The sequence below is a fragment of the Halichoeres trimaculatus genome, unplaced genomic scaffold (genome assembly GCF_033239565.1).
Source record: "Halichoeres trimaculatus isolate MK-OKI-2021-1 unplaced genomic scaffold, fHalTri1.1 fHalTri1_scaffold_1, whole genome shotgun sequence".
Classification (NCBI taxonomy): Eukaryota; Metazoa; Chordata; class Actinopteri; order Labriformes; family Labridae; genus Halichoeres; species Halichoeres trimaculatus.
Window position 1 is genome coordinate 42839437 of NW_027437179.1, and position 24843 is coordinate 42864279.

Here is a 24843-nt window from a genome sequence, read left to right on the forward strand (position 1 = left end):
ATTTAAATCATTCTGGAGCTGCAAAATCTACTTAGAAGTAGATTTAAAGTGTATAAAACACTATACACTTTATAAAGTGTATAAAGTGTATAGAACTTTAAAGTGTATACAATTCTAAACCTAGTTAAAATCTAGGAAATAGTTACTGAATAAATCCAAACAAAAAGTTTTTTGAATTTATCAAACTGTACATGTGATTTTTTAGTTTTTATTTTCATTAAATTTGCAAATATTTCACAAAAAAATAAATAAAAAACAATGAAAAAACTGAAGTTTTTAGTTTAAAAAAAAAATTGCAAAAATTTTAAGTAAATGCAATATTAAAAAATTTCAAAAAAGAAAAAAAGAAAAAAAATGCAAAGAATTAAAAACTGTAAAAATCAAGTTTTTAAAAAATGTTGTAAAAAAATTCAAATAAAAAATACATTTGATGTATTTGCTATTAATTTAAGAAAATGAAATGTAAAAAAATGTAAACATTTCAGTTATAATTTTGAAAAAAAATTCACATTTTTTTTTTTTTTATTTAATATTTTATATCTACAAAATGAAATCCAAGAAAATATTGTAAAAAAAAACAAAAAAAAAACAAAACAAAAAAAAAAACGGAGAATTATGAAATGTCCAAAATTATAGTTTTTGAAAAACAAATGATAAATTTAAAAAAAAATAACATAAAACTTGAATTTGATATCAATTCTCTATTATATTTATCACCTCATCATTTTTCTAAATCTAAATACAAAAACAAAAATTATGTAATTTAATTATGTTTTTTTAAAGCTACCAGGAGCCACTGCGAAGGAGTCAAAGGGCCGCATGAGGCCCTAGAGCCGCAGGTTGAAGACCGTTGAGATAGAAGATACTACGGGGGCTCGAGGGGGTCAGAATTCGGCCCATTTTTATCCTTCACCTGCAGATTTAAGGCAGTTCAGCCTCCATTCATAGTCTTTACTTTCATCAGTTAAATGAAAAAAAAAAGTAGTTTGACTGAAACGAGACGTACTCCAGCTTTAAAAACCTGAGCTCCAGCCGTCAAACTCATATCTTCCACCTCAGAACGACCTTTTCTTGGTTTTAACTGAGCAAAGATGTAACGCAGACAATCGATGGCGCCCGCCGCTCTCCCTCTGAACACGGCTCGGCTCAGTTTTTCTCCGCTCGTGCTGCACGGACAGAAAGTCTGAAGACGCTGAGGTGTTTATTTAATATAACGCTCACAAACAGTCTGTCTGTCTGTCTGTCCTGCTCCGCTCTAACAATCATCGATCCGCTCATCGATCTCTTCACGCTGCTTCTATTTTCTGTCCCCTGCGGATTCTGCACATTAAAGTCTGCGCGGCTCTCCATCCATCAGAAAATATTTCTCTCAGATAAGCAGTCCATCGTTTTTAATGTCTTCCAGTCATTTAGCTCTGGAGGATTCTGATTCGCTTCAGCCGCTGCCAAAAACAATGTGCCGTCCCAAATATAGATAAAGCCACTTTACTGCTGCATGCTCCAGCAGAGATTGCAGCAATTTGTTCTCCCCAAGAGGAGATGATTGAGAACACAAAAACTTATAGGCTGCAAAAACTAACTTCTGTCTTTCCAACTTATATCAGACAGAGTTCTGCTCGGACGGCGTTTAAATGACTTTTCCTCAGAGGTTTACGACGAACATTTCTGGTTCATTCATGCAGGGTCAAAGGGTCAAAGAGCCAGGGTAACGTCAGGTTGTGAGAGAAGATTTCTGCAGAAATTTGGTGCAAAGAAACAGGATTTTCAGCTCGCTGCAAAGTCTGAAGATCAGTTCATAAAAAAGACCAAACTCAGGTCGGTCAGAGGAGTGAAAATATTTGATTTAAAGTGTTTTATGACGCTCAAAGATCTGTGACAGGCTCCACGCTCAGTCTGAGGAATCATAATCATGACTGAAAGCGAATCAGTGGACGTTAAACCTCCGAGCATCGCTGGTACTGTCACTATCTCCTCTTACGTCGTGTTGCTTCTCATTACAGCAGCTCAGATGTGTGTGTGAGTATAGGTGTGTGTGTGTGTGTGTGTGTGTGTGAGAGAGAGAGAGAGGAAGAAGAGGATGAGGGCTGAGGGCATCTTGTTTGTCTGAGTGTGTTCGTGTTTGTCCGTGAAACAAACAAAGCAGCAGAGGAGGTTTTGAAAACAAGCAGAACCGTGTGTGTCCACCTCTCTGAGTGCCTGTGAGAGTGTGTGTGTGTGTGTGTGTGTGTGTGTGTGTGTGTGTGTGTGTGTGTGTGTGTGTGTGTGTGTGTGTGTGTGTGTGTGTGTGTGTGTGTGTGTGTGTGTGTGTGTGTGTGTTAGCCGGCTCCCACCCTCTCCTCTTATCCTCTCTGGCGCTGATTCTCGACACGTCTCCACCGAGCTGCTCTGAAGTCAGAGCGCCAACAACTCCTCTGAAGTGTTTGACCAAAGAACCACAACAAATATTAGCATCCCCCAAGCTGTCAGACACACACACACACACACACACACACACACACACACACACACACACACACACACACACACTGAGGTACAGTGAGGTTTGTTCACATCACAGCCGTGGAGCCTGGTTGCTTGAATTAAACCACCTGCAGATCTGCAATAAGACGATTTTATCTTCACTGAAAGAACAAATTATCGTCATGTAAAGATTTTTTTCACAGGAAAAAAGGGAAAAAAAGAAAAAAAGGGAAAAAAGAAAAAAAGGGAAAAAAGAAAAAAAGGGAAAAAAAGAAAAAAAAGGGAAAAAAAGAAAAAAAGGGAAAAAGAGAAAAAAGGGGAAAAAAAGACTTAAAAAAAAACACTTCATCGCTTATTTGATGATTAACAGTTATTAAAGGATTGTTTCTAACTTAACAGGCGTGGCCACAAATGGCCGCCAAAGTTGTAAAACGTAATAGCTTAAAGTTCCCATCTCCTGCTCCTTTCCTCAGTTTAATCTGGATCATTGATGTCTTCATGAAATGGTAGTAACATGTTTTGGTCCAACAAGCCAATAAATCAAGCACAGCAGCATTGTTTCCAGGCTCTCATAGCCCCTCTGTTCAGAACGCTCTGATTTAGTGGGCGTGGCCTTCATATGTAAATGAGCCACCGCTGATACCGCCCCGCTCTTCCACGTCACTGAGAGCGGCGCCACGAGCTCCGAGTGCACAATGTTTAGAAAACAGAGAAGCTCGTTTACCATAACATTACAGGCTAAAACAACAGGCTAACTGCAGCTAAAGTTAGCATCCTGAAGCTAACACAGAGACAGGGGGGACACTGAGGAATCTCTTCCATCTGCTCCACAGCACACAGCATTTAAAATACTCACATTTCCAGGGTCCCAGGTTTGTTGGAGGATGGTTGGTAATGCGCCTGGATTCAGGACCAGTCTATTGGCTAGCCCTCTGTTGGACTGTCCAAAGTTGGAAAAGCAGTCGGCCGTGAAGTGACTAGCACACACATGCACAGTTTTACTGAGTGTAGCTGGAACATTTCCTGATAAATGAACTCTAGACACTTAGTCTGTCTTCTTCAGAGATGGGAAGCTTGTGCATGGAGCTATGTGGCTGTTTACAGCCAAAAACAGAGCAGTGATGGACGGGGAGGGGGTTCGGGGTGGACCAATCAGGTCAGACTTGCTCCTGATGGTGAAAAAAGGGAATCGCTGACGTCAGCAAATCCCCCAAATCCAAACAGCTGGTTTTAGGTCAGGATTTTTCATTCACAAGCTCTACTAAGAACAGGTTTGGTCATTAAATATCACATTTTGTGGGCTGGGAGGAAAGACAAAGACCCACAACTTTCACTAAAAGACTGAATAAAGTGATTTTTGCTGCGCCCCCTACTGTCAACAGGAAGTCATATCTTTTACTTTGTGATTGAAATCTCCTCCCTTTTTTAACATTTTCTTGTCAGTTCTGCTCAGAAATGTCTTTCAGGTCTTCATTAACCATCAATGATTAGGTCATGTCCTGTAGTTAAAGAGTATGTCTATGGCGGCGCCTCAAACTCTGATATTTCGCCATGAACCAGAAAGTCATTTTCAGTGGAGGGCCCACTTATCGCCGTTTGGGGCTCTAATTTACTCCCTCCTTGTCAACTCCTCGTCCTTCCTGGCATCAGCTCTAGTTTGACGAAACACGCCTTGAGTCGATGCTGTAGGAGTCAGCACTGTTTCCTTTCAAAGTAGTGGTCGTATGTTCTCCCCCACGCGTGTAGGTTGGTCTCTCCTTAAGCTACCACCTCTGGCTGCAAGAAAATGAGGCTGATGCAGTAAGACTGCAGTTCCTGGAGTGTCCACTAGAGGCTGTGTACAGAAACAGAAGAAACCGCATGCACAGCCATTCACAAAGCTGATCTTTGCAGCAGATATCTACATGTTTACATCCTGGTTTCTGACTGGTTCACTCGTAGCACACTGACTGGTTTCAACAAACAGAAATGGCGTCTCAGAGGAAGAAGAGGATCCTCCTGTGATCCCTGATTACGTTTCCTGGTCGTTGATGAGGTGTGCGTCGCCGCTCTCAGTGGGTGCGGCTCAGATAATGGTCATAATGAGGCCGTGTTACTGATACTGTTGGTGGTGATTGCTGCTAATCACTGCTCCTCTTCACAGGCTGTGGGGGGGCGATAAAGTCGCTTTAATAATGAAAATGAAACGAGCAGAATCCAGAGGTTTGTCTCAGAAAGATCAGACGTTACAGAGCCGGTGATGACACCACGTTTCTCACCGTGATTGTGTTTTAATCAGAGTAAAGACGAGGTGATTACGCGTCCTGTGAAGCTGCAGGGGGCTGATGCTTGGATATTGGTTGATGACGGTTAATGAAGAGCTGTGTGAGATAATTGATTGTTGATGAATTAACCAGATTAAAGAGAGACGCTGAGCTGTCAGACGTCAGATGAAGACACATCTTAACTTTGTTTTTTTATCCTCTCAAACACTTTCTGACCTTTCCTTAAACTCCGGCTCTAACGCGTGTGTACAGTCAGTCATCAGACGGCTGCTGCTGCTGCTGTTTGGTTTCAGGTTTCTGCACAAACTCAGGTCATAAGCTCGAAAAGCAGAGTGTGAATACAGATTCCTCTCTGCTGAAAGACTCTCAGATATCCAGGAGGAGAGGAGATCAGCACGAGCAGAAAAATCAGTGTCAGGCCGGAGTGGAGGATATGACCGCGTTACCACGAGCATGACGACATTTTTACCACGTGGCTTTGTCATTTTGGAGCCAGAAAAACAGACATTTAGCCAAACAACAAGCAGTTCAGCACCGCGGACAGCGACCACGTCAGTCTGACACCAACCAATGAGAGCGCAGTAAGCTGATGTATCAACTGCTTTTAAGTTTAGTGAAACTGGTACAGTGGTCTCTGGTTTATCCCTTACGTTCTGAAAATAACCAACAAGAGGTGAAATCCAGGAAAGTCAGCTTTATTTTTTACAACTATTATGATGTTTTAAGGCTGTAAAACCCCATCACCACACACTTTATACACTTTTCTCAGTCAGGTATTAACATTTTATCACATTCTCTCTTGTTTTAACACTCTTAAAGTTAAAACCTTTGTAGATTTAAAAAAATAAGTGCAGCATTATAGAATAAAACCAAAGTTCCAGGTAGACTCACCTTTTTACAGCCGCCTTTTATCAAAGCATTTTAAACATTTATTTTAATCACCTTTCGTTAAAAAGAAAAAAAAATTGCTGACTCCTGTCTTAAAATCTATTTTAACTTTTTTTCTTTTAATCTCGTTTTGTTTTATTGTATCTTATTTTTTAAATTTGCTTTTTATTTATTTATTTATTTTTTTTATTAGTTCTGCCTGTAAAGCACTTTGAGTAGCCTTGCTGAAATGTGCTTTATAAATAAACTTGCCATGCCTTATTCTAATGATCACCCTACGAGGTCTCAGTGTTTCCATGTAAACACAGATATTTTTTCATTGGTTTTAGCATTTTCAGATGAAACGTTGTCGTGTAAATGTTACAGAACACACTTATGAGCATTTGTTTTCACAACCTGAGCCCCACCCCTATAACACCCTTAAATACAGACAGATACTAAACTACCTACAAACTGACAGTGTTAGCTTGTTGTCACGTTAGCCTACGGATACATCAGAGCACCGGGCTGCCGATAGCACTACATGTAGTCGGCTGCTACAACATTTGTTTAACATCACGATTCAAACTGTAGTGCTACATAACTGTACTGATAAAAACCTTACCTCCAGTAAAAAGTTGACTTGAACAAAGAAAGTTTGTTTCGATCTGATCATTTAATTCCAAAACAAACACACGACTCACTAACGGTCTTTTTTATTTTTTAAATCTAATTTTTTATTTTATTTTTTTCCTGTTAACAGGAGGAATAATGAAGATAGACTAGTATCATTTTTTAAGTTCAGTGAGAAAATTTATGATAATCAGGATAACAAAATATAGAAACACACACCTTGCTAAAAGTCATTATGACAGTGCTATGAGACTCCGGGCCACAAGGTGGCGAGGTAGTCCATTTAAAACCTCCTCACAGCAGCTTTGAGATCAAACACAGCAAAATGCAAATTTGTACAATTTCTCATGTGGTCTTACCGTTTTGATCAGGAGTGATTTTAATGTGTTTTTGTGCTTCAGGAAGAGACGGGTCAGAAAATCAGTTTGGACGGATCTGACAGTTTTTGATTCTGGTCTAATTTTCTGACGATGGACGCCAACATCTGCACGTCTCTGCAGCCTGACGACGGCCCGCTGCTCAGATCCTCTGATCCAGCTCTGCCGTGTGTCTTTACAGTGTGTGTCTTTAAAGTGTGTATCTTAAAAGTGTGTGTGGCCTGCTCCCCCCTCCCCCTCCACACACACAGCCTTCAAACAGCTGGAAACAGCATCTTGAGGTGTGTGTGTGTTTGTGTGTTTGTGTGTACGAGTGTGTGTGAAGCTCGACAACAGTCTGAGTTGTTTGACACATCAGCTGCAGGGAGCTCTGGTCTTAATAGTCTATTACACACTGTAATACCCTCCAACACACACACACACACACATGCACATGCACACACACACACACACACACACATGCTCGCTGCGTGTGCTGACGCTGGAACACACACATCACACGAGCATTCAGGGATACTTTGACGACACACACGCAAACCTTTGAACACACACCCTGAAGATGTTTGAGAACACAGGAGCAAACGGAAAGTGGAGAAAGTTTAACACACACACACACACACACACACACACACACACACACACACACACACTTAGGCTCAATCACACATGCTATTAAACTCCCTGATGCCTTGAGCCGCGCTGACAGCGGAGTGTGTGCCGTGAGTGAGCTGAGCTCCGTGGGGAGTTAACTGATTAAGTATATCTGTGACAGACACAATCCCTGCTTAGTGGCGGCTGAAAGAGGAGGCGAGGAGAGCGGGAGGAGGCGCGGAGAGGAGGAGGAGGGAGAGATGAGAGGAAGGAGAGGATGGAGGAGGAAAACATCTTGTTCAGCAGTTTCAACTCGCTACTGTGAGCGTTTTTTTTCCTTCTTAAGCTCCATCTGTTGTTGGCGTCTCCCAGAGTTCTGTCTGTTTACGGCCGAGCGCTGATGTTAAAGAGAGACGTGTGTGTGTGTGTGTGTGTGTGTGTGTGTGTGTGCACATGAGAGGCATGAAGTAAAGAGGAAAGAGGGTGTATATACAGCACAAAAATACAACATTAACCAGTGAACTTCTCATTTTGAATCAGAAACTTCTGTTTCCTCCCTCTGGCGTCATCAAACGTGCGTTTTCTGTGCGTCACGTTCTGCAGAGCGAGGACGGAGACGTAGCCTGAGCGTTGGGCGACAGGTACCTGGCTGCTCCCAGGAGGTTTTTGATTTATTCCTGTTTTATTTGCAGGCACTCAGCCAGAGAAAACACCAACAGGAGTCAATCAGTGAAATCAGGGAGCAGCTCTCTGTAGGGTCAACACGTGGTACATGCAGTTTTGGAGAATCTTGCAGCCCAAAGATCTAAATCATCAAGCTTTTGAAGCAGATCTGCACCACAGGAATCACATGTTACACTTTGCAGTTGTGTTTTCAGAGGAAAAACAGGAGTTTGCATGATGTGAGAGATGCATGTGTGCTGAGAGCAGGAGGAAGGAGACTCAGGATGGACGATGGAGCAAACACAGAGTTGATGAAGGAGGGTTGATAATGTGGAGTTTGATGGTTGAAGGTGTGGTCCTGCTCCCAAACAGAAGTTAACACATTGCTGAAAGAAGCATCTTTCAAGTCAAAATAACAGATAATTACACACTTCTATTTGATGCAAAACGTGCACAATTTGCAGACCAATATTTGTTAAAACTAAAGGGTACTTCAAAGTTGGTACGACACAAACTACCTGCGCAACAAAACTGCACAGATCACTTTTTCTAAATACTTAAAAATATTATAATAATGATGATCTGAGTGTTTTTTATCTATTTTTTTTTAAAAGCATCTCTGTTAATAACCTGCAGTTTGACCGAAAAGGATCCCAGCTTTGTAAATGTTTCAGGCCTCATTTTGTCTTTAAATAACATGAAATCAGACTTTTTTCTGGACTGGTCAGATAATTGTGGCTCAGGTTGAGTCTAAAAAGACATTTTCTGCTGAAAATAAGAGAAAAACACTTGATAAGATTTATTTTTTTTGCAGTGTAAAAGTATTATGGTCTTTTTTTCTCTCTTGAGCTTTGAAAGTAAGAGATCCCTGCAGGCTGAAGATCCTCAAACCATCATCATCATCATCATCATCATCATCATCATCCAGGATGTAAAGCAGAACCATAGAGAGAGATGTGTTATCTCTCATTACAGCCGTGTGCTGAAATTTCCCAGCATGCACCTTCTCCAGTACCCTTGCATGCATAATAGTTGGAAAGCTAATGGGCAGATTGGAGCATCGTATTCTTCTTTTTCTGGCTTTAAGCTCTGCGACACTTCAGACACCTTGTTCTGCAGGACGTTTGAGGTTTGGTCCATGCCATCCATCCTGATCACTCTGAGCAGAGACGGCTCTATTTGGTTCTCTGGTTTTTGTTTCCATATGTTTATCTGACAGATTTGGAGGGAAATGAGATCCTGACCTCAGGTTTTGAAGAGCTGCAGCATGGGGACAGCAGTCATTCAGCTCCTCCTCCTCCTCCTCCTCCTCCTCCTCCTCCTCTTGTTGTTGTATTTGTGTCGAACACCACCAACCTGCTCTGATGTCTCTAAATGACGGCTCCTCTCTGCTTCACCTGGCCTTTTCTGAACCTCTTCAAGTCAATAAGTTCTCCGGACAAAACTTTCTGAGCGGCTGCAGAGGTGATGGCGAGGCGCAGGGAGAAATGAAGGCTGGGATCAGAGAGGAGAGGAGGAGGACGGGGAGGCAGGAGGTGGGGGAGGCTCAGCAGAGGAGGGGAGCTCATTAATGAGTAATGGCTCTATGACCCCCTGCCCTTGGACATCACAGCTCCTCACGGCTCTGTTGATGCTCCAGCGCTGCAGATGCCAACATGAGGCTGAGTGCAGATAACAAGGCCGGTTCTGTACCCGGGTCCAGATCTGAGGCCGTGCTCTCACCTGGAGCAGACCTCTCTGAGCGGGGACGCAGAGACAGAGGACGCTGATTCGTCCTGAAAGCACCGAGCACTTTCAGGTTTTTAGGATTCAGAGCAGAAACGGGCGTCAGTGTTTTAGTTCAGGCTCCTCGTCGCTCAGTGAAGGCGTCGCTGTTTCATTAACCATGAGCTTTCAGGTGGAGTTTGGTCAAACTGCAGCTTTTCTGGATCTTCTAACTAGATTTTACCAACAAATATGTTTGATATTCTGTAAAAACAGGATTATTTAGCCTTTATTTTGTCCCTCTGGTGCCTCCGTATTACCTTTACATGATTAACAGCTAAAAAAACACCACTATTTTTCTCTCACAGCTGATTTAGAAAACTCTTATTTCAGCCTGTGCTCCAGCTGCTGTCTCTTTAAGGCTCCCTGCTTCACAAACCCCTTCCCTCTGATTGGCTGTCTTGAGGTCAGTCAGAGGGCGGGGTTATTGACAGACACCACTTCAGCGTCAGAGATGGAAAAGGCAAAAACAGACATGGACATTATGTCCCAAACCAAGGGTGTTCAACCTGTGGTTCTGGGGCCTCATGTGGCTCTTTGACACCTCTGCAGCAGCTCCAATTAGATTTGAAAAAATTAATCAAAAAAAATGTTTTTACTTTTCTTGCAGAGAATATTATTGATCAGCAGTAGATAAAGTAGTGTTTATAATTTTGTTGAACTTGGTATGCGTCATATCTGTCAATAAAGCATTAATTTTTTTTTAAGAATTTTAAAAGTTTAATTTAACTTTTTTGAAAAATTTTAGTCTGATTTTTTTTTTCTCGAAATTTAGAAAAAAATCTAACTTTTTAAAGATTTTGCAAATTTCAAAACATATCACAAATTTAGAAAATAACATTCTGCAAATTTTTGAAAATTTTTTGAAATTCTTTTTTTATTGCAAATTTGGATTTTTTTTATGCACATTATTTCTGTTTTTTCTGAAAAAATCTGTATATTTAAAAGTTTCAGATTTTTTGCAAAAAAATGCAATTTACTGAAATTTTATAAATTTCACATTTTTTGAATTTATATTTCATTTTTCTAATCAATTTTTGCAAATGATCAAAGTATAAAAAATAAATGATAAAAAAAAGATCACATACAATTTTAAAAACACAAAACTTTTGGCTTAGATAATTTTTGACAATATTTTTACTATGTTATTATTTTTTATTTCATATTTTATTCACTTTTTGTCTTTATTGTGAAGATAAAGTAGATTTTGTGGCTCCTGAATGACTTTAATCCAGGTGAGCTGAGGAAAAATGGTTCCTATGAAAGTAAAAGTTGCAGACCCCTGTCTCAGAGCAAAACCTGCACAAAATTTGCACAAAATTTTAGCAAAGTTAAAGGTTTTTCAAAAAAAAGAAAAAAAAAAGTGCAATATTTATTTTCCCTAGTAACTAATTACATTTATGAAGGAGTAATTCAGTAACTTATTTAGTTACTGTTTTAAGAAAATAATGAGTAACTAAAACTGATTACCTTTTAAAAGTTATTTGCCAAACACTGAACCTCAGTGTCTGTTTTCAGCTCTGTCTTTTTCGCTCTTGTTAAACTCAGCTGATATTAAGTTTCAGAGAACTCTGAGCCGCTGCAGCGTCCAATCAGAGACTGACATCCCATACAGGGGCGTGTCTGTCTGCTCTCCTGTTTCCTCCTCGATCAGTCTCTCCTCTGAACACGGTTGTCGCTTTCGGCCGTCCTTCAATATGGCGGCTTAAAAAGTACGATCTGTGCCGTGGAGGAGAGAGGAGAGAGGAGAGAGGAGAGAGGAGAGAGGAGACTGCAGTTTATCGCTTTGAGAGAAACCATTGGTGCACAGTCTGATTCAGTGATATCTCCAACATATTAACTCATAGAGGTTAGAAAATCTGCACATGCTCAGTCTGAACATCCAGGATTGATACTTTAAATCAGAGTTAAAACAAAATAAATGCTTCTTAAATATTTCTGCAGTGTTTGATTGAAGTTGCTGGAGGTTTTGTGTTAAAGGAAGAGGAGTGAAGCTCCTCTTTAAAGTTACTGACGTCTCACTTCCTGCACGTCTACCATAATAAAAAGAAACCTTTCTACGTCTGGTTCCTGCACGCTCGCTGTCTGCTCCTCAAACCTGTGGCCTGTGTCCAGATCCGCAGTGCTGGCGAGCCAGTACCTCCTGCCATCTTTGCCCAATTAGGAGCTCCCCTCCCTGGGCAGAGAGGAGTGAAGAGGGCCCTTCCTCCCCTCCTCCCCCAAATCTGTGGCTCTCCTGTTCTGACAGCCCGACACTCGGCCTGCGTAATTACCGCTGTCTGAGGCAGCGAGACGGCGTGGAGCAGGAGAGGAGGAGGAGGAGGAGCAGGAGGTAAATGGAGGAGGCATAAACAGAGGAGGGTGAGGAGCAGGGGGAGGAAGATGAGACAAAGAAAAGCAGGTGATGAGGAAAGAGGGAAAGTGAGGAAGCAGAAGGCTGACAGACCGCCCCCTGCTGAGTTTGTTTTTGCATGCAGAGTGTGTGTGTGTGTGTGTGTGTGTGTGTGTGTGTGTGTGTGTGTGTGTGTGTGTGTGTGTGTGTGTGTGTGTGTGTGTGTGTGTGTGTGTGTGTGTGTGTGTGTGTGTGTGAGCTGATAGCTGATGACAGTATCTTGTAGCAGCAGAGTGGAGTCATGCTGTCATCATTGTCGCCGCTCAGCCAGAGCTGGAAATGACTCTGATAGAGTCTGTACCAATAACTCTCCTCAAGGTGAAACGCTAACGCAGCGACCATCATCATTCAGGCTGCGCCGTGTGCAGCTGCTCTGCATTAATGACACGTTGGTGATATTAGTGATGAGAAAGTTTACACACAACGCAGCCATGGAGGCTCTGGTTTACCAAGTCGGTTTGGTCCTAATACACAAAGCTCCTCCCTCTGTCCCACGTTTGCTGAGATCCTGCTCAGGATCCCTGGGCCAGAGGTTTTCTGCTTCAGTTTCCTGGAACAGTTTGATCAGTCTGGGGCCTTTAAGTCCTGCTGTGGTGTATTTACCTTTGAAACGATATGGTAGGCTACTAATACCTGGAACCTGGCAAATGGTATCGGTACATCCCTATTTGTGTCCACAGAATCAATCCAAAATACCTGGTGACCTAAGCTTTGGGAAGAAAAGCCCTGTTTCCACCGAGTGGTCCAGTTTGGATCAGTACGGTTTGGTTCGGTAAAGCCTAATCCTGTTTAGGTTTCCATAGCCAAACATGTCCTTCTCGGTAGGTGGCGTGTAAGCTTGATGCTGATAGCCACATCAGCTACATAATAGCATGATGCCATGATACCTATTCCGGGATTAGTCAGTGGAAACAGCGTTAAATGCGTGCCATACTGAGACAAAAACAGAATTTTTGCTGTTTGAATAAAGTGGTTTAGAGAGCTTTAAAGGAAGGGTCTGCAGGAGTTTTGGTTACGTGTCAGTGAACACAACATTCAAACTGGGCTCCTCCTCCTTGGCTCAGTGCCAGCAGCAGCCCACACTCACAGCCTCAGACTGTGACTACGTGAACACACTAACTAGCCCAGAAACCACCTGTAGAATTGCGTTTCTACATGGGAGAGACGTGAGAGCCGTGCACCTGACTTAGCATGTTAGTGCAAGCAAACCACGGGTATTTGATGCGCTTTGCTCTTCATCCAGTGAAAGTTGAGCCAAGCTTCACCCTCGTTTAGGAAAAAGCTTCATCTGTTTGGAGTTTACTTTCACTTTGGTTGTTTTTCTTCCTCCATGCTACGTACGCTATCATAGCTGCTCTGATTAGCTTCTTTCACTTGCTAATCAACACGCAAAGTCACGAGGTGCACTGTAATAAGCTGATGTAACCACGCTGACTCTCCACCCAGAAACAACCAAAACATCCACATCCAGGCAGAGGAGGGGGTTTGAGGCAGACACGGACACTGACACACTGATGTTCCCCTCCTGCTTCGGTATTTCATCATGGAGTAAATCACATTTTTAGGCACAGTTTGGGGAAATAAGGTGTCACTTGAAGCCAGCTTTAAAGCTTTTACTGTGCAGATTTTAAAAGTTTGACAAGGACATCATCATTAATACAATCTGGATCTGGTCCTGACCCTTTGTCGAACCTCATCTCTGTATCTCAAGGTCTCCATCAGAGCTGCAGTGAACTAAAAAGTCCTCTAACAGATCGTCTTTCTTTAAATTCAGGTCTGAAAAAAGCTTCTCTGTGTCTGATCCTTTTTACACAACACAAAGCTTTTTTTTTCTGTGTGCAAAGCATGAATAAAAATTCACACATCTACTCTAAGACTTCACTGAAAACAAACTCGTGCTAATGCCTGCTTGACAAAATGATTGCCCCCGAAGCCCCCGCTGCAAACACAGAGGAAATGGACTGAGATTGAAGGGCTGAGTCACGGACCACGCAGAGGATGTGCTCACGTAACGGCTTTCTGTTTCCAGCCGGATTAGCTTCCACCCGAGCCCAAACGTCAACCCTTTTGATGGAAAAGAATCAACTCTCCAACTTTTCCAGCTCTGAGCAAAACGCTAGCAGCCTGACGGCGGGATGTTGCATTAAAGCGCTCTTTCAGGGCACAATTAGCTTTTAAAGCAGCGGCCTGTGAAGTTCAGGGGGTAAAATTCTTCAAAAGCTCAAACCTGAAATGGTGATGTCTCATTTTTGAGCGGTCCCCTGCAGCTAACAGACTAGCTGGCAGGCTAACCGGAGCTAGCTTGCTGTGCGCTTGCTGTAAGCCAGTGAATTCGGCGCATTAACATTTCAGTGACTTCAAAGCGAAGCACAGGTGATCCTTTCTGTTATTCTCGCCCCGTTTCCTCCTCCCGCCGAGCGTTTCCTGCAGCTTCTGTTATTTTTCCACCCCACACCTTGTTTACTCCCAACTTTCTCCTCCAGCTCTCCGCTCCTCTTCCTCCTCTGTCTTCATCTTATCGTCTTTACTCCTCAGCTCACCCACGTCCTCTCCGCCGCTGACGTCAGCCTCCCTCCTTAAATTAAGAGAAATGTTAAAAAACAGAGAAATTATCCCTAATTGTAGCGGCGCGGATCATCATAATGTGCTCGCATGTTTCAGGAAATGAGAGTAAGGAGGCTGAAAAGGAGGGAAAAGATGAGAGTGAGAGAAAAATAGAGATAATCAGACTGAATCACGCCTGCTTCATCTGCAATTACCGTCCGTTGCCACGTTACGACTAAACAAAATCACCCCTGCCATTAGGCGTAATCAGCCCCACATGAGCCCTGATGCTATGGACGGCTATTAGAGCGCAGAACAAAATAATTGACATTCAGATAGGACGGAGGAAAGGGCAGGTTTGGGTTTGGAGACACGCTGCAGCTCCAGGCAGGAAGTCATCGCTGAGCGGAGGGAAGCTTCTTACAAACCTCTCTGCATATTTTAAGATTTTAGGTGAATCATTTCCTGCAAACTGTTTCAACAAGAACCACCGAAATTTGGGATTTTTACTTTTATTACAGATGATTTACAGGCTCTATGACAGGTGTCTGAAACTTTTATAGGAGCCGTTTTCCCTCAGCTCAACAGGATTAAAGCCATTCACGAGCCACAAAATGGACTTTAACTTCACAATAAAGACAATGGAGTGTATAAAATTCTATGCATAGGTGAAATCTGGGGAAACCTTATCTTAACAAAAAATTTTTTTTTGCATTTATTAAATTGTACAGCAGATAACGATAATAATAATAATAATAATAATAATAATAATAATAATAATAATAATAATAATAATAATAATAATAATAATAATAATAAGTATTTGTAAATGATAATAACAATTATTATTATTTCTAATATTATTTTTACAGAAATGTAAAAAAAAACCATGTCAAAAATTTGGAATTGTTTAAAAAAAAACATTCTAAAACATTGTCTGAACTTTAAAAAAATTATTGACAACGAAATATGCAAAATTAAAAAAATATATGAAATTTCAACTTTTTCGACAAAAATGTTTTTTAGCAAAAATTTAATTTATTAAATAAAAAATGCAAAGAAATTTAACATTGGGAAATTTCAAAGTTTTCAAGAATTTCAAAAAGAATTTTTATTTACAAAAAAATTGAAAAATTTCTAAATTAAATGGATTTTTTTAAAAAAATGCAAAAATTAAGAAAGATTGAAACATAAAAAAGTTAATGAATAAATAAAATCTTCAAATACTTAAGAAATATTGAAAATTTTGATAAGTATAATTCTAAAAAGAGTGTAAAAAAATTTCAAACATATTCAAACCTCAAGAAATTGCAGAAACTAGCTTAAAGAATTTTTTACTAGTTTTCATTTTGTTGTATCGTTATTTGTAATTGTGTTAAATAATCAGCAGACTTAGATTTACCCCAGAAATCCTATTCTTCAAATTACAGACATGGTCGATTCAAACAGGATTAAAAACACAGACGTCCTCTGCTGTTATTATAGATTATCACAGGTGAAAAATAATCCCCTGTGAACACGGCCTGTGTTGTGTTTCTGTTGGCGTGTTGCTCTACTTTTCCGGTATCATTTTCATCAAGCTGGACTGAACTGTACAGAACCAACCCCTGATGACACCTGTGTGGTTTGAAGTGGAGTTAGTGAGTCAGCTTTGTGGATCCACAGCACTCCTAGAAAAGGTGTCATGGTTCAGTTGAGGCTCTGAAGTAAGGAAAAGTTTCAGTCTTAATGAGTAAAAGACAAAGCTGACATTCTGTGCTGGGAAAGTTGAAATGCATTGGACCAGAACAGGACAGGTTTCTGTGTCAGAGCGAGAATCTCTGGTTCTGACGGTCTCCAGACTCTGGGCCCGGTTTGTCCCCCTCCCCTTAGTTAGCTGCAAAGATCTGTGGGTAAATGTAACTTTAGGCCTGTTGTATTTTTCTGCCATTTGACCCCACAGACGATCACACCAGAGTCCGCCTGCAGCTGCTGGACGGAGACCCCCACTCGGACTACATCAACGCCAACTACATCGACGTAAGTGTGAACACACGCAGAGACACGCACAGCGCTGACACGCGTTTGCAAAGCTTCACAGCCTCTCAGAGACGTGCAGACTCCTTTGAAAGCCAAACATGACCTAAAACTACACACATGGAAAGAAGCTGTCTGTGCACATAAAACAAAACAAACATTAGAGAATATAACCCTGCATGGTGACACATGACGCTGAAGAGCATTTCGTTTTTATGTCCAGCTCTAACGTAACTCATTCCTCCGGCCTCTCCTCTTAGCTTTTGTTTAGACAAACACTAATGACGCTCGCCCTGATACTTGCTGAACGTCGTGTGCTCTGATTTATGTATGACTCATGTTCTCATGAACCTCTTGAGATGTTTACGGAGCATCTTTAGTGTTTGTTGAAGAATGTTTTGCATCCACTCAAAGGTACAGGCTTCATTATGACCCTTGTTGGCTGGAGCAGATATCAGATCCTCCAATCAGGTCCGGCTCTTCCCTTCTGTCGGTTTCTGGGAATCACAGCAGCTGGAAACTAAAGTCTCATGCTACGCAAAAGTGTGAAAAGCAGTGAGCCCGAAACAGACCCTTGAGGCACACCTCAAAAAAAGAAAGAAAAAAATATAATTGAAACAAAGAATAGTTATTTTTCTTCCAGAGGGTATTGATGATTAAAGACACTGACACTAAATAAAATCCTGCGTTAACATTTAGTTGAACTAAATCTTCATCCCATCTGTCAATAAAGCCTGCCACCGCTCTACTTCATCTCCTACAACATCAACAGCCCACCAACTTTCCATGCACCTGTGGCTAACCTCAAGTTTTACAGCCCTGGGAAGATAACTACATCTACAAAAAGACTAATCTGGAAGAAAATACTGATTTTAATTCTGTGTGGATGGATTCATTTCACTGACAACGTGCTGGATTAATATACATGACTGATATGTGGGAAGACATTAGCAAACAACAAAAATTAAGCAAAAGTTAAGCGATGTTATCAATGGATGTTATCAATTTTGAGTATTCTTTCAAAGTATTTGGAAGTTTTGCAAAATTTAAATATTTCAAAACTGTTTGAAATTTATGCAAATATATATTTTAAAATTTTTGCAAATTTATGACATTTAAGTTTTTAATTGCTTTTAAGTTTATTTTATTATTTTTTTCTTTTTTTTGATTTTTCAAAATGTTTTCAATTTCAAAATTAGAAAAACATTAGAATAGAAGAATTAAAAAATAAAATTTGAAAAAGTTACAAAAAATTTTGAAATATGACAATTCGCAAATTTAATAATTTTTTTTCCAAAAATTTAGAGTTTGGAAAATTTTGCAATTTCAAAACTGTTTGAAATTTATCCAGATTTTTTTTTTTTTTTTTTTTTTGCTAATTAACAGCATTTAAGTTTTAATTGTTTTGAGTTTATTTTATTATTTTTGCATTTTTTAATAGTTCAAAATATTTTCAATTTTCAAAAATAAGAAAAACATTTAGATAAAAAAAAATTAAAATCCAATTTTAAAAAGATACAAAAAACTGAAATGTGAAATTTTGCCAAATTTTGCAAACTTATGTAGAATAAAAACTAAGATATTATGTGTATACATTTTTTTTATTTTTTTTCATTTTTTTTAGATTTCAAAATGACTTAAAATTTTAAAATGTTAAAAAAAATTTGATCAAAAAACCTTAAATAAAATTTTAAAAATGGCAAAATTTTGAAATATTTTTTTTTGCAAATTTTAGAAATTTTTAATTTTTCGCAAACTTGTCTAGAATAAAAAACTAAGATATCACGTGTATAATATCATCAGTTAAAAAAAAAAAAAAAAATTCGCATTATAGGCTTCCTTACTTTGCTATGTATATAACTTATTGACTTCCTTACTTTGCTATGTATAGATTTTTTCACACTTTACAGTCTTTATGGTGAAGCTAAAGTAGATTTTGTGGCTCCTGAATGAGCTGAGGAAAAATGTCTCCTATGAAACTAAAGGTTGCAGACCCCTGGTGATGATGAAACAGGAAGTTGTCTCTGACTCCCACGGGATCAAAGCTCACAGCAATATCTCTTAAGGGGAGCAGCAGGAGTGGATGTACCTGGTCACCGAGACTCAGACCGCACAGAGGACAAACAGAGTCTCTCCCGTTAAACTCTGGGGGAACAATCAGAGAGCTGGGATTGATTTTTATAATTATTCTCCCTCCATACAGGTTATCTTTCCCTCATTTCCTCACTCCTCCTGTAATTTCATCAGTCCCTCACCTTCACACTGTTTACCTCCTTCATTTCCTAACCCATCCACCTGTCCACCCTCACTCCAGTGTCCTCCTCCTGCTCCTCCGGCCCCGTGGGCGTCTGTAGTCATTCATCAGACTCCACTCCCAGCCGGCTGTTTTAATAAAACTACTAATGAATTAGGATTTCAGAAAAACAGGAACAATGAGCGAGGATAAGAGCAGGCTTACACCGTGGGCTTAATGACAATATGAAAGAGATAAATGTTTCTATCATTACAAGGTTACGTGTCTCAGGAGGAGGAGGAGGAGGAGGAGGAGGAGGAGGGATGTGCGGGGACAGGAGGGCGATAATTATTGGTTGGAGAGTCGTCTCTTTTCATCCGTCCTGCTGAGGGAAGATTAAGATCCCCTCTATTATTTAATTTGATGTTTATTCAGAAAACGACCTTCAGTTATGCTTCTGAGGGGAGCGGGGAGGCCGCAGGGGGAGACGGGACAAATTAAAGAATAAAAAAAAGAATAAAGAGGAGATGGAAAGACGTTTGACGGATGGGTGAATGGGGTGGAGGAAAACAGAAGAGGGAGAGAGGAAGGGAATTAAAAAAGAAGAAGAGACTGGAATTGGGAAATAGATGATGGACGAGAGCGGCAGAATAACAGGCGCAGAGATGACAGATGTTAGCAGAAATGAGACAAAATGATGGAGGAAGGGGTCGGAAATGAAAATGGGCCGTCATAATGATTGGATAAGGAGAAGTGGAAAGGAAAGAGGAAGGAGAGAAGAAACGAGGGGAGGATGATTGACGTTTGGGTCCAGATTTTGATAACATAAAAACTGGACTATTATGATGTGAATTCAGCATTAAAAACCAAACATGTTGCCCTCTTCAGTGACCTATCAAAAGACTTGAGGACAGTCAAGTGCTTCAGATTACTACAGAGACCATCACATGTGCATGTAACTGGTTTAATCATTGCCCAAGGAGCAAACATCAGGCTAGAGTTGCAGATGGTGCAAAATAATTTTTCATGGGAGTCAATTAATGGAGAACCATTGGGATCAATGCTGGGTCCTCTTTTCTTTTCAGATTAGCTTTTATTCAACAAGTATATAAGGAATTTGACTCCAGTTTAACGAGACTCTCACTGTAAAATTATTCTGAAACCAAAAAACTGAAAAAAAAATAAAAAAAAAGCTTCAATCGTTTTAAAACTTCAAACATTTTAAAAATAAATAAATAAAATTTAAACATAAAATACAAAAAAATAAAAAATAAAAAAATAAAAAAATAAATAAATAAATAATAATAATAATAATAATAATAATAATAATAATAATCATAATATTCATAATATTCATAATAATAATAAAGAACTTTGTACATGGAAAATAAAGAAATATATATACATTTACAAAAAGGCTTCAGTAGAAAGAAAAGAAAAGAAAAAAAGAAACAAAAATAATAATAATAATAATAATAATAATAATAATAATAATAATAATAATAGTAATAATAAAAATAACTTTGTACAGAGAAGGATAAGAATTATATACACATTTAAAAAAAAGCTTTAGTAGCAGGAAAAAATAAATAAATAAATGAATAAATAAAGAAAAAAAATAAAAATAAAATACAAAATAAAATACAATAATAATAATGATAGTTATAATAATAATGATAATAATGATAATAATAATTGTTATTATTATTATTATTATTATATTTATTATTATTATTATTATTATTATTATAAAGAACTTTGTACAGAGAAGAATAAGAAATATATACACATTTTAACTGAAAAAAAGATTGAAAAATGATAATCATAAATAAAACAAATTAAAATAGAAATAAGGAAATAGTTTTTTTATGTTTTTCTTTTTTTCTTATCTATTATATTTACACAGTGCTATTACTTACTCCAAAAAACTCTGTTTGGTCCCCAACTGATGCTGCACCCCTCAAAATCTAAATCTACACCTTTCTACAGACAAAACATTGAACCAATGGATGATTTCTCGTCTACATTAAAAATGTCAAGGTTTTTTAAACTTTATCTCTATGGCTATTGTTGGCTTCTGCAGTGTTCAGCTGTTTGGAGGCATTTCCTTCTATATCCAGTGCTTCCTGTGGTTGAACTGCACGTCAGCCTGTGTCAAGATTTGATACAAGACCAGAGTTATTGAGATCATCAGGGTTAAGACCTGGTTTCTGGAGGACAGGGGTGATGGTGGAGAAGCCGAGTGAGGAGATTACAGTTTTAGTTCCTCCTTCCTCCTTTCTCAACTCGTCTCTCGTCTCCAAACATTTAAAACCATTTAACCAGATCTCAGAGTCCTGGATTAAACTGGATTACTGAAGAACACCAAGTTTTAAAAATGAATTGGAGAAAAACTTTGAAGTATTTCTAATAACTGTCAAATGAGAGCCGAACACCCTTGATGGTGAAATTTGACATTTGATCAGTTTGGGGTTGTAAATGTGAAAAGAGGCCTCCCCACTGCTAAGATAAAGGATCCCTGAAACTATATTTTAGCCGTCTGTGAAGAAAAATAACAAATTGAAAGCATGTTACAGTGACAGAGAGGTGGAGAAGTTAAAATTCAGAAGAAACAGGAAGTAACTATGAGGAAGACGGCGAAGACGAAATGTCGGCGAGGTTTTTTACGCTGGCTCTCTCTGTGTCTCACAGGGCTACCACAGACCCAGACATTACATCGCCACACAAGGTAATTAAACTGACGTAATGAGTGTGTATCTGTGCCGATAAGGCTGTGTCTCCCATGTGTGTGTGTGTACGTGTGTGTGTACGTGTGTGTGTAGCAGCCACCTGGTAAATGTCGTCCTCTCGGTCTCGAAGGCTATTACCACAACCTCCTAAATCTAAAGCGCCGTATAAAATCCCCCTGACAAATTTAAGACCCCATTACCTCAAACCCCCGAACCAGCACCTGGGATTGATAGAGTGTGAGCTCATGTGTGTGTTTCTGTGTACACATGTGTGTGTTCAGTGTGTGTAGGCCTGCCTTATCTGTCTTCCCTGTGACGTGGAACTGATTGCGTGTGTGTGTGTGCGTGTGTGTGTGTCCCAGGGCCCATGCAGGAGACGGTGAGGGACTTCTGGAGGATGGTGTGGCAGGAGAACTCGGCCTCCATCGTCATGGTGACTAACTTGGTGGAGGTGGGCAGGGTGAGTTTGTTACTTCAGACTGAGCATGCTCCTGTTTACGACCTGAGTGTGAGCGCTATCGGCTTTCATTCTCGTCTAACCACACGGTTCAAACACACGCTCACTCGCTGCCTCCTCCAGGTGAAGTGTGTGCGTTACTGGCCGGATGAGACCGAGGTGTACGGAGACATCAAGGTGACGCTGATAGAAACTGAACCGCTGGCTGAGTACGTCATACGGACGTTCACCGTTCAGAAGGTAAGCAATGAACAACACGTACACATGGTAATGAAACACATGACTCACAGGAAGTCAGGGATGCCGTTATCTACACAAGTGCTTTTCCTGCTTGGTCTGAATTTGAATGACATGAGAAATAGTTCCCTTTGATATTATTTTCAATGAATCAGAAAAATAAAATACATTTTCATCGGTTTGATATTTATTACCCCAACAAGTTAGACAAAGACAGACAATAGCGGTTGTTTCCACTATTTCCCACAATGACAGCTTGGCACCAAAGTCTCGTGCTCCTTTTGTATTTACAAAAGTTTGTAAAAAATATTTGATTAAAAAAATCTTTCAAAAATTTGGAGTTTGAAATTTAAAAGAATATTTTTTAATAAAAAATATTCTAAATATTCAAAAATTAGGAATGTTTAAAATTAAAAAAAATTCAAAACATTTTTAAACTTCAAAAAATGTGCAAAAGCCTAAAAAAAGAAATTTAATCTGAATCTAATCTGGAAAAAGAAAAAAATGTTTTCACAAAATTTTTTAATTTAATAAACATATAGTGATAATATCACTCAACTCATCATTTTTTGCTGTTTGCTAATGTTTTGCCTCTGGCAGCTAAAAAAAAATCCACTAAGAAATAAAATCTATAATTTATTTTGGCATTTTTACAAACCTAAAAAAATTGGAAAACAGTTTGGCATTTTTTTTTTTGAAATTTTAAAATTATGTGAAATTTTTGAAGTTTTGAAATAAAAAAAAGAGCTGTTGAAGTTTTGCAATTTTGCAAATTCTTGCAATCATTTTTAAAACTAGTTTGGATTTTTTATATACTTCTTGCAATTTTAAAAAATTTACAACTTTTTTTTCATTTATTTTTTCTCATTTTTACATTTTTTTTTTACTTTTTCAAAATTATTAAAAATGAATATATATATATATATTTTTTAAAAGGCTTATATGTACATTTTCATAAATACCAAAATAACACTTTTTTTTTAATAGTCACTAGATTTCAACTATTTATAGAATTTTATACTAATTTTAGTTCTCAATGTGAAGGCAGAACAGATTTTGTGACTCCAGAATGTATTCATTTAAGGTGAGCAGAGGCAAATTACACATGTTTTGCCCTAGTACAATTACCTCCCTATCTTAAAAATCACTGACGTGAAACAAACACCGTATGTATAAAATCCGCTGAGTCTCCCTAACTTATTGTGCGTAGTGTTTCTCTTAAAGTGAGGCTGGAGGCCGATGTACACGGCTCTGCCAACGCTTTGTGATCCCCTTAGACAAAAGTGACAATAGAGGATAAATCACGTGTGAGAGAATCTGTGGAAAACATTCAGATGAGACGAGGCGCCGAACGTAAACAAAGTGTTTCATGAAATCAGGGTTTGGATGGGAGCCTGATTGTGAAGTGTGTGCCCACATCTCTCTTTCCCAGCCGCCGTGCACAGCCTTGGATAACAGCATCACAACAATGGTTGAACATCGTTTGGGCTTGCTCTCGTCTTTTCTCCTCTCAAATCCCCGCCGCCTGATTACAAGGGTCCCAATTACACATTCAAGCCTCCCATTAAACAGCCAGGAACAAACAAGCAACACAGCTCGACTTGAATCCCCAATCACTTATTGACTCTGATGGTAATCTGGGTTTAACAACAAAAAACAGGACTGAGAAGACACGAGAGCATGAGGGTAACTGAGCAGCAGCAGAGCGTGAGACGATAGGATTCCCAGCTGAGTGTTTGAGAGGAAAGCTGTAAAAACAGAGTCAAAACAAAGACTTTTTATTAAACTAAGAAATGATAATCCTGCTGATGAGAGTGAGAAATCAGAGCGACCAGGTTTCAAATTAACTGAAATCCGCCTCAAGAAAATAGTTTCATCTTTATTGGACAACACTCAACAGACAGTGTGGAGGTGCTAAAACCTGCAGGTCCCTGCGTGCCCACCTGAGACTTTCACACACTTCTGAAAACGTCAAATTTCACAGCAAACATTTCCAACATTCAGGCCCCGACCTGCACAAGCGTACCAACCTCTGTGCTTCAGTCCAAAAAATCGTTTGGGTTGCTAGACACAGCAAATTAAAGATGCTTTAAATTTACAGGAATCTCATTAGAGTCTTAAATTACATGCTCACAGGAAGCTGATGCTGTCAGGTACCCAAAAACAGCCTTTGACCGAAAACGTGCTAATGGGTACCTCAAAACAGACACAGGGTCAAACTTTGAAATGGGCTTAAAACAGCTGGTGTGAGCAACTTCTTCTTGCTGAGGGTACCTTGACTATCAATGGTGCCCAAGATTAGCATCTTACAGATAAACATGGTTGAGAGGTTCCTAGATACAGATTTTTAACAATACTTGGAATCACATGCTGAAAACTATTTTAAAAGAACTGTGAGGGAGGTTTTAAGTTGCATGCAGAAGAGAAACAGATGTCAATGGGTACATAAAAACAGCTTTTTAAGACTTTCTTAAAAGAAAACACTTTTGGGACACATGCTGGACAAAACCTGGAGAAAGATGAGTAAAACCTCTGAAGCGTCATGTCCGATTAGTGTACACTGAAGTAAAAACTGACGCCTATGACAAAAGCAGCTGCAAAGGGTACCCCAAAACC

The 24843-nt window shown here is 39.4% G+C and overlaps 1 protein-coding gene across 16 annotated transcripts in view; it reads left to right on the plus strand.

Annotated features, from left to right (window-relative positions):
* Positions 1–24843, plus strand: part of ptprt (protein tyrosine phosphatase receptor type T) — a 486185-nt gene that overhangs the window by 415890 nt on the left and 45452 nt on the right. For 11 of the 16 annotated variants that reach the window (XM_074668102.1, XM_074668111.1, XM_074668119.1 and 8 more), the window contains 3 exons: positions 16498–16574; positions 21496–21532; positions 21896–22230. In XM_074668102.1, the coding sequence (XP_074524203.1) occupies positions 16498–16574; positions 21496–21532; positions 21896–22230 (449 nt within the window). The remainder of the gene's footprint in view (positions 1–16497; positions 16575–21495; positions 21533–21895; positions 22231–24843) is intronic. The other 5 variants (XM_074668200.1, XM_074668208.1, XM_074668234.1 and 2 more) reach the window with 1 other exon arrangement.